This window comes from Pongo abelii, chromosome 4 (assembly GCF_028885655.2).
Source record: "Pongo abelii isolate AG06213 chromosome 4, NHGRI_mPonAbe1-v2.0_pri, whole genome shotgun sequence".
Lineage (NCBI taxonomy): Eukaryota > Metazoa > Chordata > Mammalia > Primates > Hominidae > Pongo > Pongo abelii.
In genome coordinates, this window is record NC_071989.2 from 178,746,332 (window position 1) to 178,770,447 (window position 24,116).

At 42.3% G+C, this 24,116-nt stretch overlaps 2 protein-coding genes across 6 annotated transcripts in view; one reads left to right on the forward strand and one right to left on the reverse strand.

The window, feature by feature from the left end:
• DOCK2 (dedicator of cytokinesis 2) overlaps positions 1–24,116 on the forward strand; it is a 442,316-nt gene that overhangs the window by 231,491 nt on the left and 186,709 nt on the right. The window lies entirely within an intron of this gene.
• INSYN2B (inhibitory synaptic factor family member 2B) overlaps positions 1–24,116 on the reverse strand; it is a 120,033-nt gene that overhangs the window by 9,393 nt on the left and 86,524 nt on the right. Inside the window, exons 1-3 of one of the 2 annotated variants that reach the window (XM_024247242.3) lie at positions 20,957–21,932; positions 12,633–14,896; positions 11,449–11,523 (exon numbers count right to left, since the gene is read on the reverse strand). In XM_024247242.3, coding sequence (XP_024103010.3) covers positions 11,449–11,523; positions 12,633–13,978 — 1,421 coding nt within the window. In that variant the 5' untranslated portion in view covers positions 13,979–14,896; positions 20,957–21,932. Of the gene's footprint in view, positions 1–11,448; positions 11,524–12,632; positions 14,897–20,956; positions 21,933–24,116 lie in introns of those variants that run through there. The other variant, XM_002816175.5, reaches the window with a different exon arrangement.

A 24,116-nucleotide genomic window follows, 5' to 3' on the forward strand; every position in this document is an offset into this window, starting at 1 on the left:
GGATCCTAAGAAGGAAGACAGATGCAGAGTGCTGAGTTTGCAGAACCCTGGCTTACAGTGGAGGGCAAATAGTAGTTAAGAAATTGTTACAATGCAAGATTCCGGACACAAGCCCTTGAGATAGTCCAGGGCATTCAAGGTATGTGAGTTGGTCTTCCTGAGGATGCATGGGACATGGGACCTGTGGTTCAGGGATACTCAGTTAACTGCCTGAGGAGCCTTAGAGCCCTTCACCTCCAAGGAGATGTCTGAACACGGAGCCACATTGCATTTAGAGAGTGAGCTATGTGTAAACCAGAAATGGTAAGAACTTTCAGGTTTCCCTCTTGGGGGTACCTCACTAATCTAGCTTACAGATCAGTGCTCCAGCCATCATGCTCGCTGAAAAGCAGAAATTGGAAGCAGCAAGAGCCCCAAGTCATGACTTGTCTGGAAGAAGAAACAGTGAGTAACAAATAGCAAAAAATAGATAAGCTCATGAGCAAACAACAGAGTGAGGTTCTGGATGCAGGATCTTGGCTGGGTAAGCTGAAGTTGGGTGAGCCAAAAGAAGATAAAAATTGATGTAGAAAGAAATAACAGAAGCCTCTCAGTTGTATATAACTTTTGAATTTGCAAAGTGTTTTAGATCTGTGTTTTTTTTCTCTTTTTTTATTTTTTATCTTTTTAAATTTTATTATTATTATACTTTAAGTTTTAGGGTACATGTGCACAATGTGCAGGTTTGTTACATATGTATACATATGCCATGTTGGTATGCTGCACCCATTAACTCGTCATTTAGCATTAGGTCTGTGTTTTTATTTTATCCTCATGATAGCCCAGGAAGATAGGAAGGTTGTTGCCCATTTAAACAGACAAGCAAGTTGGCAAAGGGAAGTCACACTGTAAGTTACAAGCAGAATCAAAACCCTATGTCTTAGTCTGCTTGGGCTGCTATAACAAAATACTACAGACTGGGTGGCTTATATGTAACATACATTTTATTTCTCACAGTTCTGGAGGTTGGTAAGTTGAAGATCAAAGTGCTGTTAGTTGGGTGTCTGGTAAGGGCTCTCTTCCTGGTCTATAGACAGCTGTATTCCCTTGCTGTGTCCTCACGTGGCAGAAAGGGGAGAGGGACCTCTCTGAGTTCTCTTTATAAGGTCGCTAATCCCATTCACGAGGACTCCCAAGTTCATGACCTAATCACCTTCCAAAGTTTCTACCTCCAAATATCATCACATAGGGCATTAGGAATTAATCTGAATTTGAAGGGTACACAAACATTCAGTCTATTCACCTAGTTTCCTGATACCTAGTCCTTTGAATTTTCGGTTTAAAGAAGGATCAAATGTTTTAGCCGTGGACCTAACTCTTTCCAGCATTTTATTCTAAGGAGAAGAAACAAAAAGAGAGTACCTGGGCCACATTAGATTAGGACACATGGTCATTTAAATGTGCAAAAATAATAATTATGATAAAAAGAATGATGGTCATTTATGGAATGAAATCTATGTGCTAGACACTATGCTACACGTTTACACTCCTTCTCTCATGAATTCTCACAGTCCCATGGGATAAATAATATTACCTTCATTTTATAAATGAGAAAACTGAGGCAAAGAGGTTAAATATTCTGCCAAGGGCATGTAAGTATAAGTGACAGAGTCAGAATCTGAACCCTGACAGTCTAGCCCCAAAGCTTGTACACTAAGATGCACTGGACTGAAAGAACATAGTAATCTGCATCTGTATGAAATTCTGACTGCAAAATATGTAGGATGGTGGGGGTGGAGGTGGTGGCCAAGGCCTGGTGCTCCTGGATGACCTCACAGTCCCCTGTGGAACCAGACCTAAACTGGGGCTGGGGTGCATGGGGGACCCTTTATGGACCAGCTGACCAGTCCACCTTGGAATACTCTTTCTCAATTTCAGGGCAGCCTTGAGACGGAGGCTGCATACCCAAAAAAGGTGCTCACCTTCTAAGGAGGCAGCCTATTGAAGATAATATCTGGGGTCAGCAATCTTGGGTCTGGTGTAGGCTGCTGATGTCTCCAGTGAGCCATTTTGCACTTCCTTCTCAGCAGTGGGTCTTGCTCTTTTATAAAGAGACATGCCGACAAGCCACTGCCATCAACTACACTCTAAGCAAGTTGGCCGAGAAGTGAATGATTCATGGCGTCTCCCTGAAGACAAACCATCTTCCAAATTCCCCTCCACTTCTTCTTCATCTCTTGTTGGAACATTTCTGTGGTCCCTGTTTCTACAGAACCCAGGTGCACCACTGATTTACTGACCTCCTGCAACTTTCTTTTAAAGAATTAGCTGTAAGAATCAATGGATGCAGCAAGGGTAGTTTGGTTCTTGTCCATTTGGATAAATCATGACACTTTGGAAGGCATCCCTGGGGAAGAATTACAGTCTCGGATCTTAGGAACTTTAGTTTGTATGTTTTTCTCTCCCCAGCCTGGAAGGGATATTTTTCCTAAAACTTTCTCTTCATGACCAGTTTGCTCATTTTTTATAGGGTTTAATTTTGTGCTTCACAACTTGCAGCTATTTCAAATTGGCAAGTCTACCCCTTCTCCTAGGGCATCTATCTGCTGTTGGGTCTTCAGAAAATCACAGGTTCTCTTCTTGGCACATATGTAAATGGGATCAAGCTGCAGAAATCTCTGCTGATAGCTGTCTCTGAAAGAAATCTGTGTTTTGGGTTCTGTGACTCTGTGCCAGGAAGATCTGCGTGTGACGCCCTCAGAAAGGGTAGATCATCTCTGAGAAAGTTAACACACTCATTCACTGACGATGCAAGGTCACAAGGAAAGAGGGGAAGGGACAGGAAAGTCTTCTGAAAGTAGGACCTAGTTTTGAGCCCTGGCTCCCTGGGATCTTGGGCAGATCACTTAACCTCTCTGAACCTCAGTTTCCTCATCTATAAAATGGGAATGTTAATCCTATCCACATTTTAGGACGGTTAGGAGTCTGGAATGAAATGATAGACATATAGTGTTGGGCAAAATGCCTAATGCAGTGGCTGATTCAACAAATGGTAATGATTATTACACTAACTTGATGGAGAAATAAAGATCGGATCACTCTGTGATCACCTGTGGCCTCTGTGCCAGCAGCCACTCATTTGTTATTCCTCTGAAATATTCAACTCGTGTAACTTTATATTTATGGCATGTTTCAGCCTCTTTTGCTATTAATGCATTAAAATAGGTTTCATTTTTTATTACAGATAAATTGCTGATGCTGTAAATCCTACTTCTTTTCCTTTACACTCTAGGGAGGAAAAGAAAGGGGCAAAGCCATTCAAGAGAATCAGGGAATAGAGACAAATGTCTTGGGAATCACCTGTTGGGACTCAGAGAAATTTTACGTTTTACATTTTACATGTACCCCAAACTTCATGGCTGTTTCCCAAAGAGACAATTTAAGCTGTGTTTGCTATTGGTTGTTTTGGAGACGCTCGAGGGCATTACTATGACGTTCACGGCCCAGCATTTGAAATAGTGTGGCTCAGTCCATGTTGGAATTTGATGAGAGCTGCAAATGCATCTGTGATTACTAGAAAGAACATATACGCTGTGTGCCTTTATCATTATTTTTTTCTGTGGACTTCATTGCTGGCCAGAGGGAGTACTGTGGCTGGAAGACAAGGTTCTCAAGAGTTCACCTGGCTCCACGCTGGGAGAGTGTCATAAGCAGATGAAAGGAAAATACTAAATAATTTAAGTGAAAACTTGGTTGCTAAACCCATAGGACTGAGTGCATATTGCATTTCTAGAGAAATGCCTTTTTCTCTGGTTAGGTAATAGCTTTAAGTGGCAGGCAAGGCCAGAGCTCAGTGGCCAAATTGCTTAACCAAGAAGGAAACTTCCAGAAGCACTCTCAGACCACCAACTGTGTAACCTCAAGTGGTTCACACAGCTCTCTGGAGCCTCTCTCTCCTCAGTGTTGTGAAGCCCTTGCTTTTCTCTTGCAGGGTGCACAGCTGTGAGGCTTTGGCCTGCATTCCAGGGAGCCTCCTTATCATACTCTGAATATGAAAACTGTGAGGGGGACGTGCTAGGAACGAGAATGCTGGTTGCTAGATACAAAGGGAGGCTCTTGCAGAGAATCTCCTTTACAAAATCCATAAGTTCTTCTCTGTCTGGTCCAGAAGAACTTATGAGTGGATGCATCAATAATGATTAAAATAAAAAAGCGGCTGGGTGTGGTGGCTCACGCCTGTAATCCCAACACTTTGGGAGGCCAAGGTGGGTGGATCACTTGAGGTCAGGGGTTCAAGACCAGCCTGGCCAACATGGTGAAACCGCGTCTCTACTAATAATACAAAAATTAGCTGGGTGTGGCGGCGGCCACCTATAATCCCAGCTACTCGGGAGGCTGAGGCAGAAAAATCACTTAAACCTGGGAGACAGAGGTTGCGGTGAGCCGAGATTGTGCCACTGCACTCCAGCCTAGGTGACAGCGAGACTCTGTCTCAAAAAAAAGGCAACCGGTGGTCTGTGGAGTTTGAGAAAATGAGCGGGTGGTGGTGGCAGATTCTGCATGGCATTTAGCCTCATGCATGGTCCTTGGTTCCCAAGCAAGGGGTGACCATACCCCTGTCCTGAAGTGGGGATGTAGTGGTAATGGTCAGCATTTGGACACCCACCTTTTACACGTGTCTGCTGTTGACCCTCTAGGACCCACCAGAGGGCCGTTCTTAGCGTTTGGTCTCTTGGCCAGGGAGCAGAATTAGGCTTTAATTATTCTCAATCTTTGTTGGAGGAAAAATGTCAGCCTGAATTGCCAATCAGTTTCTGATCTCAGATGAGGCCTGAGGAGCTGAGAGAGGTGGGAGGAAGGAACGGTTACAGCTGAATCCCCTAAGTATTGCATAATGCAAGCCTGGGCCCCAGAATGGCCTGAGAGGGACTCCTTTTCTCTTATTGGAAACAGGAGGCATCAGAAGATATGCCTGCTCCATGAATAATCCTCTCCTCTCTCTTCCTTCCCTTGCCCTTGCCTCCATTCTCACCTGTACCCAACATATATAATTAGGTCTATATATGATCATCTAACCCTAAAATCAAAGCCAAGCAGAAAGGTAATTCATCTTTCCAAAGATGCAGTAAGAACTAAAGCCACTTTCAGGGCTATTTTACAAGCAAGTATTTTTTATTCATGGGCTGGTAGTCACAAAACTTTCTAGTAAATCAACTATCTTCTTTCAAGACCCTGAATTTTTACCTAAAAAAATCCTTAAGCTTTATTTGAACCAACCTTTCCCAGGGAGCTTGCTGCAACTGCGGATTCCCATCCTCCACCCGACACTCTCTGATTCAGTGGCTTTGGGGCTGAAAGCCAGCAACCAGTTTCCATAGACACCCAGGAGGTTCCAATGCAGATGGTCCATGACCACGCTTTGGGAGCACTGTCTAGGGCCTACATCTTCAATGTAAACCCTCATGATGCGCTTGGCTGAGTGGAACTCAGTGACAGTCGAACATTCCACTGAGCCCTAATACCCTTCAGATGAGTCTGGCATCTGGAAGGCAGCATGCTGTGGAATCTGGCTTGTTGGAAGACAGAACTGTGTTCTGCTGTGGCCGTTGCAATTACTATTTCCAGAATAATTGTGCAAGTGCCTCACCTCTCTAAGCTTCAATTGCCTAATCTGAATGTTGAGCAAGTGCCTGACCCTTCCTGAGCAACAAGTTCCTTTATCTGTAACATGGGGTACTTTAATCAATCTCATCATTGTGAGGATTAAGTGTGAAAACAAAAGGTACTTCAAGTGATCAGTAAATAATGGATCCTCAGTAAGTGGTAGCTCTCTTTCTTTCCCTTAAGTTTCAGCCCGACAGATCTCTTTCGTCAGCTGTTATCATTGTAAAAATCATCAATTAAAGTCAAATAAACTGGCCTCCAATTATGAGGATTTAATCTGAGTGTACTTATTTCCTTTTGTTGAAATTATCACAAATTTAATGGCTTAAAACAACATAGATTTTACTCTTAAAGTTCTGGAGGGCAGAAGTCCTCCAGAGCTGTAAATCAGAGTGTCAGCAGAGCTGTGCTCCTTCTGGAGGCTCTAGGAGAGAACACATCCCTTGCCTTCTCTCACTTTTAGGGGCTGCCATACCTCCTGGCTTTTACCACGGCACTCTGACCTTTGCCTCTGGTGTCACATTGCCTTCTCTGACTCTGATCCTCTGGCCTGCCTCATTCTCTGCGGCCCTTGTGATTACACTGGGCCCATCCAGGTAACCCACCCTGCTCTCCTTCTTTGAAGTCCTTCACTTCATTTCATCTGCAAAGTCCGTTTTGCCAAATAAGATCACATATGCAGAGGGTCCGTGAGTTAGGATGTGGACACCTTAGGCATTATTGTGCCTACAAGCCTGGGTTTTGATATTTAGCATTAGACATTTAGCAAGAGAACCTGAAGATCTGATGTTCTAACTCCTCCCAAAGAGATCACTGGGACAGTTCAGACACCAGAGAAAGGAGATATTTTCACCTGGAGGGAGTTTTGTGGTTCCCTACAGTCAAACTTTGCCTTTCCCACCACAGCTAGGACAGAAGTCCTGGGCAATAATGTCTGATGGCCTGGAAGAACAAGGGTTTCAATGTCCTATGAAAGTGCAGCAAGCTCTCTGAGTCATCAGAGGAAGGTTCTCTCTTGTTGAAAGTATGTGGCATTCCAGTTATTTTAAAACTGGTAATCCATGGGCTTACATTCAGCTTAAAAAGATCCATTGAGAACCAGCTACATAGAAGCCTTCCTTCCTAATAAGAATATTTGCTTAATCCTTCATTTCCTCACCCAAGGGTGGTGGTGTACACTAATAGTAACAATGACTTTACTTCTGGACAATCTAAACAGCTGTCTCAAGTCGGCTACTGCTTTTCCTCCCTCTCCTAGTTAATAGAGTCATTTCTTTCTTTAATAAGAACCTACTGAGCACCAAGTATGTATGGGACACTGATCCATGACTTTGAGAGACTAGCCATTTGCTGAAGGAAAGAAACATAAACACTGTATTACAATGCAATAGGATCAGTGACTTAGCAGACGAGGGCTCATGGCGTGGGGGTCCTTCTGGGGAAGGATTGGATTGTGAGGTTGTCCAGATAACTGACATTTAAGCTGCAAGACTAAGAAATATCCACACAAAGCAGGGCAGAAAAGACATCCCAGGAAAGCAAAGGAACTTATGCAAAGGCACCGAGGAATGACAGAACCACCAGCTGAGCACCTAGTTCCCTATGGCTGGAGAGGAGCCACAGACTACCTGAACCACAAGATTGTTTAGCGGGGGAGTGACATGGTCAGATTCTATTTTTCAGGTGCAAGTTAGCAATCTGCGTGGAGGATTACTTGAGATAAAGGAAAAGAGACCTGTGTCAAAAAGGTCAATTAACATTCAGTTGACAAATGATGACAGCCTTTTCTGAACCTGCCGCAGAGGAATTGGAGTGAAGGGATTGGATTGAGCAGTTTGAATCAGTAGCTTATTTGGCGTATGAAGAGAAAGTCGGGGGGACTGTGATATCTTTATGGAGCTGCCTTTTGGTCAATGGTGTTGAACAAAGTAAATATGGGAAGAAAATTAATTTTGTGGTGAAATAGGTGTGTTTGGGGATATGACAAATTTGAGTTGCCTTGGGATATGAAGTGGAAATGTCTGCATGTAGTTGGTTAAAAATTTTAGATAGATAGATAGATAGATAGATAAAGAGAGATTGATATAGATATCAGATAAAAGGTAGCAGAAAGTGGTGCCACAGAAAGAAAGTCCATGAGTGCAGTTGAAGTGGTGGGAAGAGACTAAGAATAAGAAGAGGAGCAGCCTGTCCAGGTGGACCCTAGACAAACAATACCTCTTCTATTTCTCTCACCTCTCTAGCACCTTTCAAATCCTACATGGCCAATCTCTCTCTTCACCCACTGAAAACAGTAAGCTTGCAACTCTGTCTTTCCAATTCCTGAACAGCATGCTTGGACGGGAGATGAAAAGTTTTCTGGGAAAGACCTCTTATTATTTTCCTTTAAAACATATTGGAGACATTTTACAACTGAAACCAAGCAATTTTTTCCTGGGAGTTATGTCTAGAAAAGAAATACATGATCTCTGTAGTCAAAGACCTCTAAAGAAGCACTGCTGACTGTTTTTAGCATGAATGTAAAGATGAATGCTGGAGATATGGCTGGAAAAGTAGAGAAGGGGGTGAGGGAAGGAGGAGCAAGAGGCTTAGAGGGACCTCTTGCCCTTGAGAAGGTGAAAAGGAGCTGATTCCTTAGGGCACCATTTCCCAAACTTCAATCACTCATTCTCCACCTTCATGGTTTTTGCAAGATTCCCCATACCATCTACACAATTATTCACTTCACTTTTTTTCTCTAAATCCATTCACTTTTTAAATTTAAAAACATGTTTTATATAAAACAGGCAATATCACTTTTGGAAGTGCAGACCTGCATCAATTACAAAAACTATTTAAAAGGGCTAGTTTTAAAAGTTAAAGCCTTCAATAAAAAAAGTAAAAATGATTGTATTCTAGCTAGATAACTATTGCTTGCTCAAGGCTGTGAACCTGAGACCTGCTCTTTCTTTGCCGAGAAATGTGATAAGCCAGCATTAGGAAGGTTTTAAAGATGTTCTAGTACCAAACTCAGATTTTCCCCTCTAGGTTATTGGAAGGATTGAAATAAATTTGAAAAGAGAGCAACTTTCTTACTAAGTAATTTAATGTTATTTAATCTTGGATACTATGGTGGCATTCATTCAACCCTTTGGGTAACTCGTGCTAGGATTAATGCTAAGGAGAAGTGAAGGGAGTGATTGGGGCCTAAACAGCCTGGAATCAGCTTGTGGTTTAGAGCCAATTGCCACGCACTTCCTGTGGGGTCTACGGTAGTCAAAACCAAAGGTTCCATTCACCTTGATGTACAGAATTCCCTGCAAGCTCCTGAAAACCATGGATAGAATCTCTAGGCATTGGTGTTGGGGCTGTGCTCTTGGTGAGATAGGATGTATCCAAGTGTTCAATGGTAAGAGGAGAGCCAAGGAGGCTTAGGGAGCAGAGAGAATGAGTTAGATAGAACCAGATGACCCCACATGTCTTGATAAGAGCAAGCAGCATAGCCATAGCCTCCAGCTGCTGGAGCCTCTGGGAAATACCACTTAGGAAACCGTATGCATTGCTAACTTAGCAGCAACATCTCCAGAGAAGAAGACCCAGTGGGCAATCCATCATGAGCCCATCTGCTTTATGTACAGTGACATGCACTGAGCGCATCCATCATCGGGGAGAGAGATCGTGGCTTAACAAGGCCTGGGGATGAGTATTTCACATCACTTATTCATTCGTTTCTAAGATCTGACTTTCCAGAACACAATGCAAGTTTGAAGTCATTTGAATGTTTTCTAAAAAAAAAAAATGACAACTCTCATCTTCCCACTGTTACTACGATGGGGCTGTTGTTCAGATTTCTTTGCTTTCATCAGATTAATTGCCTGTTCCCTCGCAATGGCTTAGATACAAGGATATAGATTCTGTCTGGGAGAACAGTCTGGCTTTGAATGGTAATGAGGGATATATGCATACAATTGCTGTTCTTCTGGAAAGGATGGTGTGCATGAAGGTTTGCTAACCCAACCAGGGGTGTAACTTAATTTAGAAAGTTTGCTGGAGATGTTTGAATTAAGCGCTAGAAAAATGCAAACATTCTCAGACATGTTGGAAGGTCATAGTTTAGCCAAATATTGTCACTTTTAATTCAGTTTAGAATATCAGAATGTCAGAACTAAAAGGGACTCTTGGGGCCATTTAATTAAAGACCCTCATTTTTCAGATGGGGAAAATGATTTGCCCAAGGCCAGGTCATGAAACTCATAGTAGACTTGGAAATCACCACTTGCCCTTTTTATTTATATAGGCCAAATAAAAAATCATTTTAAGGTAATAGAAAATACATTATCTGGCTCCGGAAGAGAAGAGAGACTATCCAAAATTTAAATGGAGGTTAGTTCAAATTAATTCTACTTGTTTATGATGAATAGTTTTGTCCTCTCTAACTGTCTAGACATTTAATAATTTTTGTCCTCCTAATGATTAGAAAATTTGTTCAAGTTAGAAGATATAAAAAAAGAAGCAGCAAAAAGAGAGCAATTGATGAAACTTCTGCTTAGGCTTTCCAATGCGGCAGGGCTCTTCCAGGGCCCTCTTTTTTAAAGGAAGACTTCACATTGAGGTGAAAGGCATTTATCTGTGAGCAGTCCTGAATCTTGTTATTTGATTAAAAACAGGTGGCTCCTCTTTGTAAGGAGCTGACAGGTTCAATGAAAAGATGTTCAAGGCCCTGCCTAAGTGCAAGCACCTCCTGCGTTCCAGGCACATGGTCTCTTACTCAACGAAATCTCAGGATTCTGCCAGAGAGAATGAGAAGTTTTAAAAGAAGACATAGGCAACCCAATTAGGCTCCAGTTTGCTCAGGCCCTGAGCTGTCAGTTTTCAACAAAAAGAGAAATGTAATAGAGAAAGCAAAACTGTTCACTTTGGTCAACAAAATTAGATGTCAATGGAAATGACTGCTTTTGACCACTTTTCTACTATGCCATGGAAAGTAGGCTTCCAGCTAAGGGGGCATTGATCTTTCTAGTAAAAACATGTATAAGCCCTTGGATTTATACAGAGGTTCGCAGTTACAAAACACATTCACATATATTATTTCATTTGGTCTTCATGTCAACTCTGAATAGGGATAATTGTTCCCTATTCAGATAAGGAAAGTGAGCCCAGATTAAGTCAGCTGATGTCAGACTTGGGGATTAAAACACAGATCTTTGACTCCAAGTTTACACTGTATATCATGTTTCCCTTTTGTCACTTAGAAAAATTTACTGCAGCAAACTTACTCTGTGCTAGAAGGAAATGACATACTTAGAAATGAACATAAAGTTCTTATCATGGTTCTTGACTGTGCTAAGTAAGTGCTTGGCATGGCATAGCTACTGTTGAGGAAGAGGCAGTGTGGTGGAATAATTAAGATCACAGGTTTGGGATTTGAAAAATCTGGATGTGAGTCCTGAGTTTGGCCCTTTCTGCTCTCAGAAAATGATCTGTGTGAGCGAGACTGAATGCCTTAACTTTCCTGAGGGTGGAATGAGGTACAAATGTGCATGCCAAGCTTACCATGATGCCTGCACTTAGTGTTTGATAAGCGTAGGGATGATTACATCAAAAGGGTATGCTCATAGACTTTGTTCTAAGGAAACAAAGCAATCCCTGCCTTGGAACCAGATGTTAACATTTCATAGTTAAATACCTTGGTTTTTTGGTCTCAGATATTCAAAGCCCTACTGTTTTTGCCTCTCTTGACTTTTTGCATTTAAAAGTTTGCTAGAGTGTTCAGCGGACCCTATGGCTTTATGGTCTACAGAGCAGGCCTCGCTTGTGGCCAGGTACCTGTATATGATGCACGCCGTGTTCTGGCAGGTACTGCAATTGTTGAGATCTTGGCCAGTTCGATAAAAGTTGCGCCTGCAAGACAGAGCATTTGCTGGATAAATCTATGGGCAAAAGTCACGTGGGCCACAAACATTCAACCTACTGGTCCCTTAGTCTCTATAGCACAGCATTCACGGTGCTCTGAGGTTGCATGGCCATTACAAATAAGGAAACAAGAAAGTCATGACAATAGGAGCTCACATTTCTAGAAGGCTTTATACATGTTAAAGATTTCTCAAGCTGACAGTTTTTTCATGCTGACAACAATCCTGTTGTGAGATGAGGGATTCTGCAGGTGAGTGGAAGGGAGGTTATTAAAACTCCTGACCTCTTGGTTCAGTACATTTCATTCTGCATCATCACAGTGTTTCTCTCCTATATGGCAGTGCTGATTCTGATTCATACAGCAAACGCCAGTTAATGACTTCTCTCTCCTACCGTTTTTGATGAGCGTTAGCCATTGCTTCTTCTTTGTCTTTAGAGAGCACTTTCTGGAGGGACGAGCATTTCACATCTAAACAAATAACTGCCTTTTCCTCCTATACTGGTGCTGAGTCACCCAGGAAAGCATTTTGTGACTTTTTTTCTCTTTGCAGAAAATGAATTGTGCAAAATGAATTGTGATCTCATTTCAGTTCCAATTAGTTGGTCATTGATGGGCCAGCCCAAGTCATCAAAGTAGTCAGTACAGGGGAAGGTCAGTAGTAAGCTGAGGGGCCATCTGAAGTCCTTTGTCACAATGACATGAACAGAAATACTGTACAAATGCAGTAACTTGCTAAGAGGAGGGGGATGGGGAAGTGCCTTCCTGCTATCATTTTCCCCCATCATGTATCAATGGAACCCTCATCTTCATAAAAATCATTTTTGATCCTACTGCTTCATTGCTGCCTTTCCCCATTCTGTTAACACCTGAAAATGAAAACAAACAGCAGTAGAAATCCACAAAAATCCACCAAAGCCTGGAACTAAATGAAATTCCATTAGAGAAAGGGAGGTATGTGGTTATGATTTGGAGAAACAGCAGTGCTTCAAACATTTTGGAGACATTTTTACTAAAAGAAACCAAAGCTGTCTCTGCCCCTGTGTTGGCAAATGACTTCACCCAGTCGTTTTTAATATGAAAAAAAAAATCTCCTTACCCTTCAGTGAGAGCTCGAGCTTTCTCTAAGTCTTGAATTACATTCAAAAGGACTTTAATTTTCTCTTGGTTCGAGTGCAGAGATTCCTCCACGGATTGCAGTCGGCCTTGGAGGTCGCAGAGTTCACCCCGTGCCAGGTGAATTTGATTAATGTCACTAATCTCCCTGTTGCTCTGAAGTTTGGTCTCACTCCTTGAAAGAGAGGATGGGAGGTGATTACTTCCTGGACAATTTGGAAACTCCAGTGTGTCTGACTCGGTGGGGTTGTTTGCCATCTGCTCCTGACACCCAGGGGCAGATTTCGATGTACTGTTAGTTTTGAGTGACACCAGATTCTGGTGATTGTTACTTGATGAAGGACGGTCTGAGGCTCTTCCTGGGTGGGCTGGCTGGCTGTGGGAGCCTTGTGAGGGGGAACTGTGAGTCCGTGGAGGTGAAGGAACACACGTTTCCTTTGACTGAGATGACAGTGAGCCAAGGTCTTTGTCATCCAAGTTGTCTTTGGGCAAAAGCAATTCAGGTTTAAGTTTCTCTGTGCCTGGTGTGTGGCTGGCAACGCTGGTGGCATTTAAACAGGAGGTGGATTTTTCTGAATCTGGTGGAGTCACCCTTCTCCCATCACCTGGACGTGTGTCATCCAAAAGGTGTATGGAGTTACTTACTTCAGCTGACCTGACTGGGCTGAGAGCAGACTCTCTAGCTTCCCAGGAAGGACTGTGATAAATATCATCTGGAACCTGAATGGCAGCTGTGGCTTTCTCTAAGGACCTCCAAGTTCCTGCTTCCAAGCATATGCTAACAGGACCATTGCTTTGCACCTTGGGGACCCTCGGGAGGAATGCGTGGGACACCTTGACCCTTCGAGGCCCATCCTCAAGATGCTGAGCCAACCTTAAGTAGGCAAGGTCGGAAGACACAATGTCCTGCTCAGAGAGGTTGCCGTTGACCTGGATGGCACTTTGGGAGTCTGTTGGCATTTCCACCAGGGACTTACTGGCTGTGAGTTTCTTCCTTTTGAAAACTGGGAAATGCTTCCTGAGACTGGGGGAAGTTTGGATCGCAATGTTGCGAAAGCCCCCTGCCTTCTGGGACCTGGGGAAGGAGAGCGAGTAGGTGGGGGGATGATGGTGCCTGGTTGCTTGAGTCTTCCCCATCACAGCCGGGTCTTCTGGAGTTCGGACGTCAACCTCAGCTAGGCCAGTTGGATTCTTAGTGGTCCCATCTTCCTTGAATCTCACCTGCTGGGATTTGCTCCTGCGGTGGTGAGGTTGTTTCACAAACTCCACTGATTCTAGACTGTTACGCTTTAGAAGCACAGGTCTCACTTTCATATTTTGCTGGGCCATTGAGCCTCAGTGGGAAGGATCAGGACCATACACTTCTCCTAGGCACATCTCCCCTTAGGTCTTTGGAGCAGTATCTAATGATAGTATTTCAAACATAGAGAACTGCTGGCCAGGATGGAGTGGTCCTCTCCTCTTAGTATGGGAAATCCTGTTGGCCATTCCCAGCCTCTAGAGTCTACGTAGGAACTATCCATAATGCTTTCCCTGCAGTTAAAATATTAATTCATTGTAGTCATAATTGCTTCTTGGAAAAACAAATGAGTTAGGCTAACTATTAAACATCTGATCTACCAAGAGAGCTGGTAGGCGGTTTATCAAGGGAGGCTGGCACGCGGTTCTGATCTTGGAAGAAGCTGGCTGCCTTGAACAAAAAGACAACAAAAGTACCATTTAGGGGGTAGTGCCAGACTCCCAATGAGTGAATTCCAAAAGAAACCTGCTACATCTAGAACATACAGCTTTTTGTTTCCCAGAGCATTAATTTCCAGGGTGAAACTGCAGGAAACTTAAATGCATCTTCTTTCCATAGCAGGTAAATAGGTGGAGAAATAAATGACCTGGAGGTTTGCTTGTTTGATGATACATGATGCTCCCAAGGGAACATTCCCATTTATGTCAATCACAAATTTCTCCTTTGGGGCCATTGTTTTCTTTCATGCCATCTCTCTTTTCTTCAGTGAGGGAAACTTATCTTCCTAAATAGCCTCACAGAACCCAGTAGGGTATCACCAGGATAGGATTGAGGAATCATAGGGGATTCAGTGGGCAGAGTCCCTGTTGTGGTGTCTTGGCCAAAGTTCACATGTGGGCATAGTGAGCTACGTCTGCAGCCTCCATGATGATGTATGTTTGCTTGGTCTCAGGGGCTGAGGTCTGAGACCAGCTGGGGTCTGAGATCTGCAAGCAGGCGAGGAGCACCTGAAAGGGAAGAGACAATGGCTACTGAGAAGGCAGTTTCTGTGGACCTGGATTTCTCTTCAAATTCTAACTTCCTAGCTGAGTATTTTGAGTGGAGGGTCTAGGAATAAGTCAACCACGTGGCCTTTCTCTCGGTTCTCTTTGTGAACCAGGCACTTTGTGGGTGCAGGGCCTTGGAACAAAATGCCTGTCTGCCTGGACCCTTTTCTCTCTCCATTTCTGCACAGCACTCAGCCAACTCGTTTTCATCAGTCAAGTCCCAGCAATTTCTCAGGGAGCCTTTACAATGACTCCCCCTTACTCACACACCCAGTGCCAAGACCACATCAGGACCCATTGTACATCCTCGTCACATTTTTCACAATACAAATTGCAACTGTTATTAAATAAGCATTTGTGTATGTATTTATTTAGTGTGCATCTCCTCCATTACCCTGTAGACTCCAGGAGGGCAGAGGCTGGAACCATCTTATTCACTGCTTGAGCATTCCTAGCCCTCTTTCTGGCTCACTATAGGTGCTTAAGGAGAATTTGTTGAAAAAGTGGATGGTTGGATGAAGGGCAGGTCCTTGTGAATTAAAGAGAGCCTGGGCATGAAGAGGAGTGAAGGTCCTAGGGTATCCTGTTAGGGCAACAGGACCTGTGAACTCGTTCTGCTATGACTGCAACATTTATTTAAGGACAAAATTCTCCCTTGATGTCTTCATTTCTCATTGCTTTTCAGGAGATAAATGTGCATGAACTTCTCTGAGGAACAGCTACCTCATAATAGTAATAGCCACCATTTATTGAGCACATACTTTTACCATGCTGAGGACTTTACATGCATTAATTAAAACAACTCATATTTACTGAGTACTAACTAATGTGACAGATGCTGTTCTAAGCGCTTTCCAAGCCATAACTCATTCATTAATCACGAACTACTCTATAAGGTAGATAATATTTTTGTCCCCATTTACAGTTGAATAAACTGAGGCCCAGAAAGGCTAAGTAACTTGCCTAAACATATCCTACTGCTTTTCCAATATTGCCTTATCTCATTTAATCCTTACAAAAAAATCCATGAGGTGCCATTATCCCCCTTAGACTTACGGGGAAATTGAAGGTTAGAAAGGGTAAGTACTCAGTAGAGGAGCTAGAATTTGAACCCAGGTGTCTGTCTTTCCAAAGTCCGCATTCTTAACTATGAAGTTATGACTCTGCCCTTTTGGGATCTGCATGTTATGTTGACAGTTGCTAAGAACAAGGGTAAAAGACCCTTGCAGCTCTGGAGAGATCTGCATCTCTCTTTATAAAGAACAAAACCCTCTTTTTCTTTATAAATTACACAGTCTCTGGTATGTCTTTATTAGCAGCATGAGAACAAAATGAGCCATCCTGGGACAGAATGAGCAGAGTTTCATGAGCAGGTGGTTCCTCATTTGCCTTGCCTATTTGAAGAGCAGGGATGGCCTCTGAGAGTGGCATTGTCACATACCTCTCTGAGGAGATGAACCTACTGGTCCCAAGTTGCTTTACACAAAAATTCCAAACAATGCAACTTTTAGAATTGGTTCTATGTTTCAATGACTTTGTGTAGGACTTTTAGGTCTGGGAGAATCCCGGAGACAATTTCCTCAGTCCATGACTAAATCCTTTCTGCATCTTCCTCCTCAGATAATAATTAAGCCTGCCTGGATACCTATGATAATGGGGAGCTCAGTACCCAATTCCCTAGTCCATAATAGTTATTTTCATTAATAGTAACAAATATGTATTAAAAACTCACTGTTAAATGTTATGTTAGCACCTGGCATTTAATCCTCAAAATAACCTCCTGTATATTATCCCCATTTTGCAGAGTAAGCAGTTGAAATTTGTGAGATGGTCATATGCTTGAAAACATGCAGTTCATACTCTTCATCTTTGTACTGCAGAGCCTAGGTAGTTATATGTCTACTTTTGAGGGTTTCCTTGACTAATTGTTTTTTGCCTTCTTCTTAACTGCTCATTAGCACTTCATTCTGGGAATGATAACTCACACAGGCTATGATTGTCTGAGGCTGGTTTTCATAAGAGCTAATGTCTAGTGCATTGATTATGTGCCAGGCATTGTGATTGGTGTGTTTCATTTACTCTCTTCCTTAATCCTATGACACTCGTAGAGGCAGGTGTGATCAGTTCCCCATTTTATAAATGAGGAAACTGAGGCACAGAAGATGAAGATATTTGTACCAAGTTGTTCACACTAATAAGTGATGGAGCTGTCATTTGGACCCACAGACTGACCCGGAAGCACAGACTTCTCACCATTGGGCCTTCCTGCCTTCTTCAGGACTGGAAAGACTAATATTTTTGTGCGAGGCTAGCAAGCAGGTTTCAAACTCCCTCCACATTTTCATTCTGAAAGTCAGTCATTATTCTGGTGTTAGCCCTGCCTTTTCTCCAGGAAGTTTATGTATCCTTTAGATGTTTTCTTTTGATCTTTAAAAGCAGTTGGTTTTGGTTTTCTGCTTATAAAGATATTATTTGTTCATTGTAAAAATTCAAATAATACAAATAAACAACAAAAGGAAGAAAAAAATCACCTGAATCTTACCACCCGGAAAGAGCCACAATTTGGTGACATTCATTCTAGCCATCTCCCTGTGCAATGCTTGCACAGAAATTGCATACACAGATAAGCTTAGGGACAGAAAGCCTCTTGTTCACTGAACAACCTGGAGAAAGTTACACATTATGGCATACAGGTCACACTGTCCTTTTAAGTAGGCTAACATGAATTTGTCTAGTTATACAATTATCTATTTAAATAGTATTTTTATGGATATTTAGGTTGTTTCTAAATATTTGGTATTATTTAAAAGTCTATAAATAAAATTTTTCATGTAAATCTTGGAGCTCTAGTCTAATTATCTCCTTGAAATAAATGCCTAGAAGAAGCATTAGTGAGTCAAAGTAGCTGTGCATTTTACGTTTTGTTGATACTACCATGTTACCACTCATCCTTCTATAACGTTCTACTAATGTGCAACTCTGCCATTACTGCATGAGAAGGCCTTTCACCAGAACCTCTTTGTTACTCTGTTTGGTCAATTTATGCTAATTGTTTTTATCATTGCCAATAAAGTAGAAAAGAAATTGTATCTCATTATTCTCGATAGGGAATTTATATGAGTGGACTTTTTTTCACATGTTTATTGGTTTTACACAACATTTGATACAAATAAAGGCTGAAAAGTTGAAAATGAAAATTTGAATAGTCAAGCAAATGTGGAAACTCTCGTGTTTTTAGACAGAACCTAGGAAGTTTAGGAAATACAAATTTTCTCTTGACAAAAATATTTTGTGTCCCAACTCTCTGCCCTTGATGTCCACCATGACCCTTGCACAGACACATCCTGGGGAATACACCTGGCTAAAAGCACCCTCTGGAGGCCCTTAAGTCTTGTGGACTCCCAGTTGTCCATTAATTCACATTTCCCTAGGCATTGGTGGTTAGGGCTAAATTAATATCCTGGCCAGGATCCAGAATCGTTCCCCAGAGGTGGTCACAGCTGCCCCACAGCAGGAGTTATTACTGATCTTTGTGACACTTTATTCTGTCCTCCCTTGATTGTTGACTTTAGTGAACATGAACCAACTGTTTATGTTCCATCTATGCTTTTGGCTCACATCAAATGGTCCTCATGGAATCAGTGTCCATTCAGTAGATACAGAAACATTGGACAATATCTCTGTAGGTTGCAAACTGTAGGCTTTCTCTGGAATTCCTGCCCAGTCCTCTTTTCTCGTGTATTTAGGCCATTAGGCCAGTGTAGTGAAGGGTTAAGTGCATAGGTGTTTGCTTAAGATCTACCTAGATGAGACTCTTCCACTTTCTGACTATTGACCTGGAACAAGTGACTTAATCTTTGTAAAACCACCAAACTGGTTGTGAGAATTAAATGAAATAATCTATATGAAATGGTCAGGATAGTCAGTGTTCACTCTTCAGACAGAACCCAGCTGGTAGCCATGAGATACTTGTGAATTGGTCTTGGTCCCTCCTCTTTCCCTTGGGATAGTAAACTAGGTGCATTCATGGGAAGGAATGTACAAAGATGGCATTGCCTTGTACAAGGAATGTACAAGGAGACCTATCTCCCTGCCGTCTCTGTACTTTGTGTCTTTAGCATTGTGCTTGTCTCTCTATATTGTGATGATCTGCTGACTTCTAGCCTCTTCAACTAGACTCTAAGCTCTTTGAGAGACATGTGGTGATGGTCTACTCCGAGTCCTTACCCTCCGCTTGACACAGAGAGAGTCTTACATAAATTCTTGTAAAACAAATGAATATAATCCTATATTATTTAATTTGCCTTAGCTTCTGTGACATGGAATAGTTGGATAGTCGCATGGAATAAATATTTGCATAACTAATTAAGAGTGAAGGAATTAATTCACTTCTAACTTTTTTTTCCTTTCAAAGATTTATTATCAGTAGATCTCATATCTGTTTTCTAGTCTACTATGCTTTCTGTATTTACAGGAACTTTAATTTGGTTCAACTTTATTTAGATTCTGTTGTGAGGTGGGCACTGTAATAAATACTGCGGAGATTCCAAGGAGGAATAAGACCTGATCCCTATTGTAGCCCTAAGAAAGGACCTTGTAATGCCATCCTCATATAGAATCTGTTCCTGAGAATTGCTACAAAATGTTGTACAGGGTAGGGGAGGACTTAGAGGAAGGTATCCGATTCATTTCATGCATCCAAATTCTGCTTACATAACAGGGTGCTTTACATGTTAACTGGGGTTTAGACTATCCTTTATGCCAGGAGTCAGCAAGTTTTTTCTTTAAAGGGCCAGATAGTAAATATTTCCATCTTTACTGGCCACACAGTCTCTGCTGCAACCATTCAGCTCTGCCATTGTGGCAAGAAATAAGTCTTAGACAATATGTAAACAAATGGCTCTGGTTGTCTTCCAATAAAACTTCATTTATAAAATATGCAACTGAATGGATTTGGCCTGGGAGCCGTAGTTTGACAACCATAGCCATAGTTTGACAACCAAGCCATAGTTTGACAACTTTAAGCACTGGGAAGTCATTGGTGGTTTTTGAGCAGGAGGCTCTTGATTAGGTTGTTTTTCAGAGGAGGTTTTGTTTGCTGACACATTGCCATCTCCCTTCTCTGAACTTAGTAATAATAACCTTTACTATTTACACCACACTTTAGAACTTATAAAGCATTTTCAAATCCCATGTAATCCCCACTAGGGAGTCTGGGAAGCATTATCCCTGTTTTAAAGAAGAGGAATTCAATCCAGAAGGATTCGATGACTTGTCCTAAGTCACAGAGGTAGACTGGAACCCTGTCTTCCTGCTGCCAGCCTCAGGGCTCTGGTGGAGACCCTGACTCTTCCTCCATTTAGCTGTCCAGACATCTAACTACTTTATGTGTTAGTCCTGTTTCCTCAGCTGCAGGGTGTATTTCTAAAGTGTAGGGATATGTCTTCCACTCTTTTTCTATCCTCCAAAGTCCTAAGCACAGTGCTGAGTCTTTAAGGAGCCATTTACTATTGATCATTCACCTCTGGGCCTTGTGGTTCAAAGTTTGCTTTCCTTCCATTTGTATTCAGTTAATTGCTCGGTCAAATCTGTTGGTAAGGGTTACTCCATACTCATCTGAAATAAAAGGGTTAATGCTTGTGGTTCAAGTATCCATTTATCTTTCCAATTTGAAATTTGGAAAGCTAATTTTCCAAATTATATATTCCAAAAATATATGCCTTTCCGGCAGCTTTCTCAGTAAGGAAAAGGGTATATTTTGGGGGTCTGCCTAAATCTACATTTTGTTGTAAGTGGTCAAAGAAACAAAAGGCATTGACTTTCTTTATAGCACATGGGTGGACTTGAGGAAAAAATTGGGCACCAAAAGGTGAGGTTAAGATCCAGACTTATATATTTGGGACCCTGAAAGATGTTGGATATGTACTGATTGTGAAATCTTGTTCTCATCTTTCTATATACCATGTTTGACTTTTTTGCACAAATTCTGGTATTCATACCCAGGTCTCCATCATCTCTCACCTGTATCACTGTGAGTGTCCTCCTCTCTTGTCCTCTTTACCATCTGTCCTCCACACAGCAGCCAGAGTAATCCTGATAATATTTAATCAGATCACATCAGGCCCCTCTTTGAAACCCTGCAAATGTGTCCCACTACATTTAAATTAAAATCCAAACTAGTTCCATAACTTTCAGGGTCACAACCTTGAACACAGGCCACAACCCTATGTCATCTGGCCCCTGCCTACCTTCCTTCTCCCATCTCATCTCATGCCACTTTCCCCCTTTTCTGTGACATGGTCCCTGGCCCTGAACATGCTAGATTCATTCTCACCATCTGGCTTTCAAATCTGCTATTCCTTTTGTTAGGATTCCTCTTTCCCCAGATCCTTCCAAGGCTATCATCTCCAGGAGACACTCCCTGACCCCCTCTCCCCTTCCATGTCCCTCCATGCAGCAAAACCCTGTTCTATTAGCTTATTTGTTTATTATCTGTCTCTGCTCCCATTTATTGAAGAGCTTTAGCATTTGATGAATGAATAAATAAAGAGTAAATTCTTATAGTTAGAGGCTTCAAGGAATCATACAACCTTAGAAATAGAACAGAGAAGTTTAAAACTTTAGACCTTGGGGAGAATCTTATTTAATGATTTTCAAAATTCCCTTAGCAGTAAAATCAGCTTTCCAAATCTAAGCTTAAGCACAATTCCAATATCTAAAACAGAATAAAGTGGAGTTGTTGTAGAAAATGTAGGGGACTCAGTCCTGGGACTCAAAGCAAACCTAAAAACCACAAAGATAACCCCCCTCATTATAGAGATGGGGAAACTGAGACTGAGCAGCTGTCTTCTACCTGCAGATGCTTCAAGAAGAACAAAGTCACCCAGGTACGGTGGTTCACGCCCGTAATCCCAGCACTTTGGGAGGCCAAGGCAGGTGGATCACAAGGTCAGGAGTTCGAGACCAGCTTGGCCAACATAGTGAAACCACATCTCTACTAAAAATACAAAAACATTAGCCGGGCGTGGTGGCAGGCACCTATAATCCCAGCTACTTGGGAGGCTGAGGCAAGGAGAATCGCTTGAACCTGGGAGGCGGAGGTTGCAGTGAGCCGAGATTGTGCCATGGCACTCCAGCCTGGGCAACAGTGGGAAATTCCGTCTCAAAAAAAAAAAAAAAAAAAAAAGAAACAACAACAACAAACTTTAGACCTTGGGGAGAATCTTATTTAATGATTTTCAAAATTCCTTTAGCAGTAAAATCAGCTTTCCAAATCCAAGCTTAAGCACAATTCCAATATCTACAACAGAATAAAGTGGAGTTGTTCTAGAAAATGTAGGGGATTCAGTCCTGGGACTCAAAGCAAACCTAAAAACCATGAAGACAACCCCCCTCATTATAGAGATGGGGAAACTGAGACTCTGAGCTGCTGTCTTCTACCTGCAAATGCTTCAAGAAGAACAGTCGCTGGTGTGTATCCCGTACCCCAGCACAGCTTCTAACATGGAGCAGGAGCTAGGGGAACATTTGTGGAACTGCACAAGTGACACACTGAGCTGAAGGCAGAAGTGGAACTAATGTCAATCCAGGGTCTCCTGTTCTCCAATACACCAGGGAGAAAGGTTGAGGGCCATGGCCCACATCTGGTTCCAGCTCAGGTGCCTCATTTGGAACAAGACCTAGTGGAGAAGACAGGCTTTCTGATCCCAGAGGCCTCTCCAATGGATGGGCAAGCCACTAATGCTATTTTTTTCTACCACTCCAGCCCTCTAATTGCATTTGTCACAGACACCCAGGGAGATATGACTACCATCTACCTACCTCTACCTCCTCTTCATTTTTATCCTTTCTTCTGCCTTCTCTTCCTTTTTTCAAAAACATAATAAAATGTTTCAGGTGTGCAAGACAGCACAGAGGACAGTAGAGTGAGCATAACAAACATGACCAGCCTAAGACATGAAAGGTTACAAATCTAGCTGGATTATCCTCTGGATTTCCTCTCTCCTTTCTCCTTTTATTGTATTTCCCTCAGTCTTCACTCCTTCTTTTCCCCTTCTTCCCTTCTGTTTCCTCCGGCATGGCTCCCCATTTCACTTCTCCCCTCTCCTCCCTGCTCTTTGTCTCACCGCTTTTCTTGCCCTCCTCTTTTCCACACCCTGCCCTTCCTCTTCCTTCATTTCTTTTGTTCCTCTCTGGCCCCTTCTCTTGCCTTCTCCTTCTCTCTTGCATCTTTATAAATGTTTTAGGGTCAGTGATTCATTCCTTTGGCTATTCTATGTCAAGGGTGAGGAATCAGCATCTCTTGAATTTCCTCTTTTGCAAGCCTCAGGGCACCTGCCCTGTAGGGATAATTCTGTGGTATATGCACCCCTCTAGCCAGAGGCATTGGCTGCTGCTGCTGCTAAATCTGAAAGGTCACCTCCAGCTTGCTTTCTCCAGGGGAAAACCTTTACTACCACCAGATGCAACTGCTGGCCAATTCATCCAGCTTCTCATAGATGAAAGAGCATTGGCTTAATATTATCTCTGTATTTCTTAGCATTTTGATTTCTTTCCAGAGATTTTTCCAATATTTTTCAATGCATTTGTTTTTCACTACATAACTGGGGACATTTTCTTACCTTTTTTTTTTTAGGTCATACCACTTTTTGACTTTAAATAATTTGATTTCTTTTTCCTGGGGGGCAAACTCTGGGGGAGCTGCCTGCTCAGACAGATAGAAGAATCTAGAATCTTTTTGATTTGTTGTCAGAGGAATAACTCTGTGTGTCAGATGGAAGGGGGAGAGCAGAAGTGAGTGGTCATGTCTCACCCCTCTTCTCCATCAGCTCCATCCAGAAAAAAACAACAGGAAGCCAGACAGCCAATGATTTGCATTGCTGTAAACAGATTCACTCATAGGGTACAGAGTTGGCACAGGCCACTTCTAAGTTATTTTTCAATGTTGAGGTGTCAACATTTTCCACATGGGAGAGGGATCCAGTTGGAGTGGAAGAAGGCAGGAAAATCGTTTTCCATCTCAGCATCACTTTCTGTGGTTTTGTGGTACTTGGAAACTCTGTTTACACTTGACAATCTCTTCCTGTAGATTGTCTAAAGCAATTATGAATAAAATTGGAAAAGTCTTTCCATTCTGAAGGGACCTATGCTCCAGTATAGACCAGTTACACACATTTGGCTG